The 11,444-nt window shown below is 37.6% G+C and overlaps 1 protein-coding gene across 1 annotated transcript; it reads left to right on the top strand.

Moving 5' to 3' along the window:
* The first annotated feature begins 3,821 nt into the window (after positions 1-3,821).
* Positions 3,822-5,939, top strand: LOC145776148 (acylamino-acid-releasing enzyme-like). The gene has a single exon (XM_082587549.1). The coding sequence runs from the start codon at positions 3,822-3,824 to the stop codon at positions 5,937-5,939; it is 2,118 nt and encodes a 705-aa protein (XP_082443675.1).
* Positions 5,940-11,444: the final 5,505 nt, after the last annotated feature.

Genomic DNA, 11,444 nt, shown 5'->3' with positions numbered 1-11,444 from the left:
CCATGGTTGGGTGACCGCCGGACCAGTGAGTTCACTCAGGGTTACCAGGTTGGCTTTTTTCAAGCCAAATTTCTCAAATCTGGCTCTTTTTTAAGGCCTTTGGCTGGAAGGTTTACGGTTTGGCTTTTTTTTGTAATTTGGCTTCTTTTTGGCTTTTTTTTAAGTTTGGCTTTTTAACCAGTTACGTTATAGATTTTTTTTAAAGTTTTTAAGTAGGCTACTGAACATATAGGCTACATCTGCAATTTTTCTCGTTGGTAATTCCGTAAAATCCTGACTAAGTGTGAACATCCCAGACAGCAAAATCCGCCATATTTATGTTGACTTAACATCTGCAGACGTTAAATCTGTAACATGTACCATGTTTTTAAATAACAAATTTATATTTTAACATTTTACCGAAATTCATCATTATTGCAAAATGCATTTCAATGCTGCAAATTCAAAACCTAACGTTCTCATAGAACATAAGTCAAGCTTCCTGTTAACAAACGCCACTCACACAGAATCTAGCTCAACACATCTGTATTTCTAATGCGACATAACTATGAAACCGGTATAGCGTTTCCCTTGATTCTTACGATAGCTATTATTCATGAAAAGGCTCTACCGGGATATTATGATATAAGCGGGGAATTGAAAAATGCAAACACTCAGACTTGGCATTCGAAATTAGACTGGCAAAACGAACGGACTGAATTTTAGGAGGAGAAGGTTAAATTCACGCCGGGAGAATGTCACTCATCCGACACCCGTCTCAATAAACTAGATTAGTTAGTCAATTTTCTCAACTCCCCGAATACTAAAACTTGTAATATTGATAAACAATAAAATGTATGATTCTATTTAATTCGTTTGCTTTTTTGTAGGAAATCATACCCCTAGACTAGACAGCCAGAAGCCTAAATTATCTTTTTAATTAGAGACAGAGAGCCTCAATATCCTTTTAAAATATCCTTTTTATTTTCCTTGTAAAAAATAATACGACAGTAAGTTAGGCAAAACCCTACACTAAGGGGCTTCACACACGCGAAACCCTACAAATCGATGTAAAAATGAAGGATTTTGCTGTTTGGGATGTAGGCTACCCTATAGGGTGACTACTGACCAGCCTTGTTTAACTCTCGATTGTCTGGAAAGTAAAAAGCTAATGACGGCAAACATGTTAGATGAAACAGCAGAACGTCCATCAAGGAGATGAAGCGTCAAAGTAGATGCGTTTCTTGGCAATAAAGGTCTAGAACAGTTTTGCAGCTCTAAATTCAAAACGGCTTCTTCAGCTGTTGGGTGTAGATGAAGCAATACTTTCGAAGGATCCTGCTCATTGGACTGAATATGGTGCAATTATTCAAGCTTTACACATAGCAAAGGGACTTTCAGCAGTCAATGACAGAGCAGAGAGAGGAGTTGCTGTAATCTAGGATTTTAACAAACCCAGACTAAAGATGAGGTCCAACTTCAGTTTCTTTTGCAAGTTGTTATTGAATACAGGAAACTGTTTTCCAAATTGCAACAAGAACAATATTGTCGATAATATTATCGCTTCTCGCAGTACAGATCAGAATTGCATTTTGAAATGAATATCGTCACCAGTGTTCCCTAAGGTTCAAAAATTGAGAAAATAAACGAAATTCTGTAGACTGTTTCGTGGTCATAAAAAAGATGGTGAAATAAAGATTTGGACAGATTTCACGAGTCCTAATTTCTTAGAGGGAACACTGATCGTCACATATTTTTATAGAGCTAATGCTATCATACCTTTTATGTTAAAATGTGTTTTTTCTAAATAACCGCTTTTCTACTTAAGATAGATGCATTTAATGTTCAGAAAGCAGATAGGAAACTATGTTTTCTGCATCTTTTGACACAAAACCGTAGCCTACAGTATCTCTATCTCAAGTGGTTTTTGAGATATCCAGATTTGGTATTTTGAGGGAGAGCACAGTAGCCTACTTTAGGGGGGAAGGCCACCGCCACCCTTAAATCAACTACAAATTTAAAAAAGTTTGCAGGAGTTATTTTTTCTGACAATCTCACCATTTGAAAGGGTGTCCCAAGTAATATTCAATTTTAAGAGCCACCCTTAATGTACACGAAAAGTGAAATCGTGCAAGACTCAACTCTGATGACTTGTAATTTTTTTCAAATATGATTCATGATTTCATGCCAGCACCTAATTTTTCCGCTTATATGTTTGGGTGCACCTTGCAAGATGAAGAGTGTAATTGCCCCTCACGTCCTAAATTGTATTATAAGTTTATTTTGAATGTGCAACAGTTTTCTAAAACAGGCTTTCCAGGTCTTCAATCAATATTTCACACTCTTTTTAAGAGTGCTAGATTTCTTACTGTTTAATTGATGAATATTTTGAAGAGCCTTTTCTTAGCCAAACATACTTTTGTTCTGGCTATGCTCTCTGCAGTGCACCCTATGAGGTAAAAAGTGCTTTGTACTGTTAATTCGTCCATTTAATAACACCAAGTATGTGATGATAACTTGTTTTTAGTACTTGATAGTCATGCTTTGTTTGGCTTTTTTTTGGCTCTTCTCAAAAGATATTTGGCTTTTTTATTTTCATTTTGGCTGGAGTGTTAGTCAAGTTTGGCTTTTTTTTGAAATTTTGATCTGGCAACCCTGAGTTCACTTATCACTGGTTCTCTCTCTGAACGCAAGCCGCACAGGACAAATAAAACTCACAAGTATGAACAAAACCTGTTTTTCCAAGCGTTTGGTCATTTTAAGTGTACGTAAAATACAGAGTTGCTTTGAGTCCTTTTTGGACTACTTGCAAAAATTTGCACCCGTAAAACTTTACCACTCCAGTGAGAGGACAAGTCATTTCAAAGCAACGTCTGCTGCAAGTTAGAACAGGTGATGTGTGTAACCCATGCGTTCAATAGTGTTGACAATTCTTAATTGAATCATCAGCTATGTTGATATTGTACTGAATTGTCTTCTGTCTAAGTAATTTTTGCTGCTGTTGCTGTGTATGTGCAACTATATGGACATTCTTGTCTAACACAAATCAATAATAGCCTAATATTATAATTACATAACATGGAAATCTGAGATAAAAATGAAAACATAAGTCCAAGAATTTGTTATAGCAACATTTACTTTTTGAAAACATGATCCCAAGAATTGTTTTGCAACTATTTCATTTCAAAATATATATATACCGGTATACCAGTAATAGCAGTCAGAGTTTGCATTTTACAAAATTTTCGAGTTGGATTCGGAGTCTATTTTTAGTCAACAGTAGGCCTATCTGTGTTGATGTCAAAACTATGTGACTCCACTCATCTGTGGTTTGTTCCACCTTGCCACACTCACAGATCTCACATGGAGCCATCCCCTGTTTGTTGATATAAGTCTAACACCAGTATGCAAGTGGTTGAGCTGCATCCAGGTGTTTTCATAACTGGGAAAAGTATTATCTAAAAGTGTTTCGAGTAATCTGACTTGGCTAAAAATCTAACTTGATTTAACCCAATCAGGATCCGAAAAAATTACTCATCCGACAGAATTTGAGTTTCAACTTTCTAAAGTCCTGAACAATTTAGAGAAGGCTGGCTATGTTAAGAGTGTGTGCACGCATTTCGTATCAACTTATTACCCTTTTCGGTGACAAAGCATTTGTGCGTTTATTGTTGAGTCTAACATCGTATTTAAATTGCCTACATTCTTTGAGAATTTTTTAAAATTTCAGAGTGCTGGTGGGAAGAGAGCAAGGAGATTATTTCCTCAAGCAATAAACTTCACTCTGCATTGTTATACAGACTTTACATTAACTGTCTTAAAAATTTGAATTGATTTACATAATGTCTGATTTCGAAAAGCAATGTGTGTCTGTTTATGAGGAACTTTCTCAAGCTCCATCTTTGGAAAAATTAATTGTATCTAAAAATAAAGAAACTGCTGATACTTTCTACTGGGAAGCTTTTTGGTCTCAACGAGACATTCCACGAAATTGTCCTATTAAATACAAAACTTATGGCTTCATCAACCATTCCAATGAAACACTTGTGAACACAAAAAGTTCAGCTGCCACTGAATTGAATGATGAAAAAATAATAAGTGTTTCTTCATCAGGAAAGCTTAGAGCTGTAATAAGAGAATGCAAAATCAAAGACGAGAAGCATGATTTTTTGGAGATTTGGAATTGTTCAAGAAAATTAAGAAATATAGATCTCACTGATCAAAATAAACATGGTGTAGTACATACAAATGCTGCATTTTGCAGTTTAGAATGGTCTTATGATGACAAAAAGATTGCTTATATTGCTGAAAAGAAAATTCCAAAATCCAAGTCTTTTTTTGCAAAATGCACTGAAGAGACTGAAAGTTCTGGAAGGAAAGGTGAACAGTTTCTTTACAGAGAAGATTGGGGTGAACAGTTAGTTGGAACATTTTACCCTACTGTATTTGTATATGACATTAGCAGTGGCGATATCACAGACCTTTCATCAAAATTTCCAGAAAATGTTTGTATTGCTGAAGTTTTATGGTCTGCTGATAGCAAAAGCCTGTTTGCTTTGGCTTGGCATGGTTCTCCATGGAAACTTGGCTTGATTTATTCCAAAAACCGTCTAAGTTCCTTGTTCAAACTGAATGTTGATGATGATGAGTTAAGCGATCTGACAGGTGGAAAAACATGTGTTCATTCTCCCACATTTAATCCAAGTTGTACAAAGTTATTCTATTTGGAAACTGTGCCATTTTCGACTCATGGTCAATGCTCTAAAATGATGTGTATTGATGTCACTAGTACCGGAAACGGTAATCCAAGGATAGTTATTGATCGTGTTGGAATGGCTCAAGATTCCTCTCATTTTCAAGGTTTGTTCATTGATTCTATTCCAAAGAAAACATGGTTGTCAGATGGCAACCAAATTATCCTGCACAGTATTCATCGGAGTAATATTGCATTGTTGGGTGTTGATGTGACAACTGGTAACGTGGAAATTTTAGAAAATGAAGGTGTATGGAATATTCTTTGTGTTTGTGATAACATCTTGTTTGTTTCTCACTCAACCCCAAACAAGCCAGCTACCCTTAAAGCAGGAAAATATTGTAATTCCAAGATTGAGTGGAAAACATTGGATACACCTTTTTCTCAGCTAGATGATATAACATGGTCCATACAAAAACATGAGCCAAAGCTTCAAAACAAAGATTACCCTGATTTAGATTATGAATCTGTCTTGGTAAAGCCAAGTGGTAATGCTCCTGCATTAGGCTTGATTGTAAATCCTCATGGTGGACCACATATTTGCTATGCTGCTGGGTTTGATCTGTTTTCAGCATGCTTTTCCAAGCTAGGGTTTGCTGTTTTGAGAATAAATTACAGAGGATCATTGGGATTTGGGCACAATAATGTCCTTTCTTTGCCAGGCAATATAGGAACACAGGATGTCAGCGATGTGCAACAAGTAGCAGAATCAGTTGTAAAGGATTTAAGCATTTCTCCTGACAAAGTATTTGTGCAAGGTGGGTCGCATGGAGGATTTTTAACTCTTCATCTTGTTGGACAACATCCTGAGTTTTATGTTGCTGGAGCAACAAGAAATCCTGTTGCAGACATTTCATCATTGCGTTCCACTAGCGATATAATGGATTGGGCTTATTGCGAAGGTGGCTGTGATTTTAATTATGGAGTTGTGCCATCTCCTAAAATATTGGAAAAGTTTGTAAAGCTTTCACCAATTGCTCATGTATCTCAAGTGAAGGCGCCACTTCTTTTCATGATTGGAGCACAAGATGTTAGAGCTCCACAACAACAATCAATTGAGTATATTCATGCATTACAAGGACTGGGAAAGAAAGTGTGTGTAATGAAGTATGAAAATAACAACCATCCAATATCAAAAGTTGATGCTGAAGCCAACTGTTTTGTAAATATGGCTATGTGGTTTCGTGATAGGCATAAGGAAATATAATCAAACTACAGTGTTGTTGTTTTTATTAAGTTTATCATGTTTACCAAGTACTAGAATAATTTAATTGCCTGTTGCAATTGTTTGGACATGTCAAATGTCTTGGTTTGGACATGTCAATGTCAAATTGTTTGGACATGTCAAATATAAATGCAAATGTATTGCGTTTATAATGTATATATATGCTGATATAATTATATAATATATATAATTAAAACAATGAAAATTAATAATACTACAAAAAGTGCTCAATGCTAAGCAAAAAGGCAAAGCAGAGCGCATTAAATCAAATATAATTACAATATAATTATATATATACATAGGCGTCGACTTTTCAAAAAACCTTGGGGGGCGAGAAAGGTGATGACGTCATTACCATAACGCTATTTTACTCAATTAAAATAGTCTTTGATTAAGCTTACTGTTTATATTGACACCTAGGTCGCAAACCGAATTTATTAGAACTGCTGCTTGAAACGATTAGTTTTACGCATACAGTAGCCTACGTCTAGTAAAAATTTTGATATTGTTAGCTCATAATTGGAACAGTTGGAAAACAAGCCGATTTATTTCCTTTTTGTGCAAGTGAATAGCAACGATCAAGACAGTGAAGTTATATATTACGAAATAAAACGCAAAAAAATCATGATCTCAAGCAGACTGGAAACCCGCAGAATGGCCCGTTTTGGTGAGTCCGATTCGGTGAGTCCGATCCCTTAACGGGGAATTTTTTTTAAATTATCGGGTACCGTAGCCTAATTATCATTGCCGTTTTAAGGTTAGGGGTTAGAGGTTAGGAACTCACCGAATAGTAGCAGACCCGGAAACCCGCTATGAGTTTTATAGCTTCGTTTTGCTAATTACTTACCTTCAAAGCGTTAACAACGGCAAAGTGTTTTCTCTTATGTTTTTTATCTAAAGTCATTATAGTCTTTTATCGAATCCCGAATAGGTTGAAATGTTTGCAAGTGATTTTTACCTCAAAAAGACAAGTTCAACTTATACACGAGACAAGCTCGGCGGTTTTCAAAATGAACACATTTTTACTGTGGCAAAATCATTGCCAACGTAGATTACGGAGTGTGCAATGGCGTCGGTGGAACTAATAGTTTTGAATACGATTATTTGCAGTGATTCAATCATTCAAACTTAATTTTCAAATGTAATGATTTCTATCAATTTTAAACTTTAATTTTTTTATTTTTGCGTGTAGGATATATATAATCGTTCTAATTACGTGTATAACATTCCATGATCATGGAAGTCGGTGTTAAACCTTAATGGCTGCATAAAACAATGATGTCAGGTTAGTTAGGTGATAATAGCGGTAAGAGACGTTGTTAATGCAAGCAATATCTGCGACCAATTTAAACACCTTTTCTTTTATCGGTTTTCGATTTAATTCTCACACATCGTGAAAAAAACAATGCATTCTGTTGAATCATAATTGATCTCACAGCGGGAAGACCTCTGCGCGTCTAATTTGGCTGGTTTACTTAATATTGCAGTGATTAGTTACGTGACTATTCCAGCAGCGTAAGTTACTCTACCTTCTACTTTGAAATTTCCATACCGTATGAGAAAGCCATGCGATCAGCTGCTGTTTTGCGGGCAAGAGCAACGTAGGCTATATTTCGCTTTCGGCATTTGTTAAGTCGGTTTAAATGATTTAAATCTCTTTCGCGAAGTGTTTTATCTTTGAAACACCACTTGTAATCATAGGCGTCAAAATAGGGTCTGCTACTATTTGGTGAGTCCGATTCGGTGAGTTCCTAACTTCTAACCCCTAACCCTAAAACGGCAATGATAATTAGGCTACGGTACCCAATAATTTAAAAAAAAATGAAAAAGTCACCGAATAAAGACCGGACTCACCGAAACGGGCCATTCCGGTCGAAATAGGGTGGGCCGGGTGGTCGGCGCCCACCCTGTCGTGAAGCGAGGGTGGTCGGCGCCCACCCTGCCGTGAAGCGAGGGTGGGCGAAATATGTTTCACGCACCCTGTCTTCATGACACTTATGAAGAGTTTGTTACAATTATTTCTGTTTATGTTAGATGCTGAATTATCCAATCAACTGCAGCGCAACTTCTTGTTTTACGCTATGTCTCTCGCTAGGTCTACGACAGAACAAAGCAATTCCGCAACAGCACTGCGTTGAAAAAAAGGCGTTTGGGCACGATTTGATATCAAGCCAATACGCTGTAAAACCGCCGAACTCATCTCTGTCTCTCTCTCTCTCTTGGGACGTCGCACGTTGAAAACCTGTCTAGAGCAGAAAGCGAAGACAATTAAAATCTGCGTGGCCTAGCTTTTTGTGGTAATCGAAATTGCACTGACAAACGTGTCTGTACTTGAAACGCTAAATCGGATGCGCGCGTTTACCGCAATCTTCTCTTCTAAAAGGACTTGTCGTACGTTTCCTCTATTTTCATATTGAATACCGGTATCGTCGCGGTTAGAAACGAAAATCAGCATCTGCAAACCATTTTCGGTACTCACTGCATTGTTGTTTCTCCGGCAACTGCCACACGCTGGTAATTCCTGGTGAGAGAAAGCCACGTTTGATCTTTTCCCCGAATGGTCTCCTTTCGTTACGCCACAATCAAACTTCAATTCTGGGTCAGCGTAAGGGAATGTGAATATGACATCATAATGAACATGACAATAAAATAACCGATACAAACTAAAGACGTACTGAAACAATCGCTTTTTACAAATCTTTCCTCACAAACTTGTTGCTGGGTATAAATTGGGGCACCGCGCGATGTTGTCATTTCATCATTGAAAAGTTGAACATGAAGCAAAGTCAAACATCTATTCGCGCATTCTTAAAACCAGCTTCCAAAAGGCGTCGAGATGATAACGCTGAAGAAGCCACGTCCAGCACGAATGAACATAGAGATGACATTGATGAAGAAAGCAGTGCTTCAAGGATGGACAGTGGTGAAGTCTATGTCTCAGGCAATGCACCGGTAGTTGTAGAAGACAGCATGAGCCATGGATCTCTACCTGCTCCATTTGACGTTAGCATGCTGCCGGATCAGCTTCCGGCTCGGGAAGGTCGTTCGTTGCAAAGGAAGCTTTTTTACGAATTCCAGTGGATGCGTCTTAACCCTGATGGTAGGCCTAGCCTACTTGTTACTGTAGCTGCTGTTTGTGGGTCTCGGAAAACATTTTGCGACAAATCCGAAGGCGCCAGTTTAAATATAACAGGTCATGAGTCACACGCTTTTTAGGTCGCAAAAGAAAACATGAAAGTTTAGCAGCGCTTCCCAGATAGAAAACCAACCGTTTTTACATTGATTCAACGTCTGCAGATGTTGAATCAATGTAAAAAATGGTTGGTTTGCTGTCTGGGTTGCTTAGTTTAGCAGCGCTCATAAGATCGCATGGCGCAAGAAAGCAAACATCAAATCTATTAAAGCTTAATTGCTGCAGCGACGCTAAACACAGTCTTTGTGAGAAAGACTAACCATTGCGAATTTGCGAACATACACATTGAATGAAGTCTGTTTGAAAACTCTCGCCCACCCAGAATTCCTCTCTTCTAAGAAAAAATCGACGCCTATGCTTGTAATAACCATTTTTGTTGCTCCGAAACCATAAATTTATGGGGGTGCTGGCCCCCCGGAATTCGGCGCGTATGTATATATATACTATATAGTTTATGCATTAATTATTTAATTTGTCGTTGCCAACAAACTATCTTGTTAAAGTTTGTTTGGGTAACTGAAGAAAATGCTATAAAAGCATTTTCAAGTTTGAAAGTTATCAACAAAGTCATTAATTTTGTTTCAGTTGTATAAATACGCATTCAACAATTAGTTCAAACAAGAAAATTTAAGTATTTTAGTCACATGATTTGCAAATATTCTATTCAAAGACAACTAACACTACTGGATAGATTAATGAATGGAAAACGTAATAGTGGCAGAGCACCACTAATTTGGACTAACGATCTTAAAAACTGGTCAGGACTTGACAAAGCTACAATATAGAAATATCCATAGGCGCCCCCTTTTCAAAAAACCTTGGGGAGCGAGAAAGGTGATGATGTCATAACCATAACGCTGTTTTACTCAATTAAAATAGTCTTTGATTAAGCTTAGTGTCTATTGTTTATATTGACAGTTAGGTCGCAAACCGAATTTATTAGAACCGCTGCTTGAAACGATTAGTTAATGAAGGCAATATCTGCGACCAAGACCATTGAACACCTTTTCTTTTATCGGTTTTCGATTTAATTCTTACACATTGCAAACAAAACAATGCTGTTGAATCATAATTGATATCACAGTGGGAAGACCTCGTTGAAAATAGCGCGTCTAATTTAGCTGGTTCACTTAATATTGCAGTGAATAGTTACGTGACTATTCCAGCAGCGTAAGTTACTCTACCATCTACTTTGAAATTTCCGTATCGTATGAGAAAGCCATGCGATCAGCTGCTGTTTTGCGGGCAAGAGCAACGTAAGCTGTTTTTTGCTTTCGGCATTCGTTAAGTCCGTTTAAATCAGAGATGACGGGCCGCATGTGGCCCGTCAAAGAATTTTGTGTGGCCCGCAAAACAATTTGACAATCGCTTATGCATTAAAGACAAAAGACACCTCAAAGCTGTTTTATGCCTTTGTAGCGGACAGGATATAGTTTAGCGTATCCGCTCATACCTAGCTGTAGAAGCTTAAGCTACAGCGACATTCCGAGCGCAGTAATCACAGAGAATGATCGAGAACAATCAATGTACTGTAGACTTCTTGGTTATATGTATGCTTTTATTGTAGAAAGGAACTTCACGTCACCTTATAACTTAGGAGGTTGCAACCATCTTGATTGTAATCGAACACAATTCACCACAACCAAACTGGAGCCATGACTTTTATATCCCAGCAAAAAGAACTTGATTACAAATTGAACACACTACAGGCCTCGAAATTTGTACTTTTTTCCGGCGGTCATGCATGTCCTATCGGACTGGCCCTTTCAGCGGACATTTAATATCTCAACCGGACATATTTTTTGCATGTAGTAGAGTTTGCACGAAATCACACTACAGTATTGTGTAGTCATGTTTGTAGAAGATTTTCTACAACAGAATAACTCTGCAATGGTTGATGGCTTAATTAACCGACCTTGAAGTATACTGGAGCAGATTGCTTGCAAATAAATCATAGCGTTAATGACAGTCGTGTAACGACGCAATAAACGCAATTGAAAACAACAATCCAAATTTCCTTATTACAAAAGCAACTACGATCACTTATTCCGTGGTTTTTGCGTTATAGAATCGTTGTGCCAAGCGATTACTGCCGGCGCGGGGTCGTAAATCTCCAGCTCAGGACCATCCAGACAAATCCGCATTAGTGACTCAATAGTGTTAGCCCTCAATAGTGTTAGTGTTAACTAAGCTAACTAACACAATAGTGTTAGTCTAACACGCTCCCTTCCGTGCAGAAACTCTATTTCTATCAGTATCAGCGTGAATAAGGTCGCCACATTCGCCTAAGCACG

Source organism: Aplidium turbinatum, chromosome 8 (assembly GCF_918807975.1).
Source record: "Aplidium turbinatum chromosome 8, kaAplTurb1.1, whole genome shotgun sequence".
NCBI classification, from domain to species: Eukaryota; Metazoa; Chordata; class Ascidiacea; order Aplousobranchia; family Polyclinidae; genus Aplidium; species Aplidium turbinatum.
The sequence above is the reverse complement of the archived record's forward strand: the minus strand, read 5'-3'. Positions and strand labels throughout refer to the sequence as shown.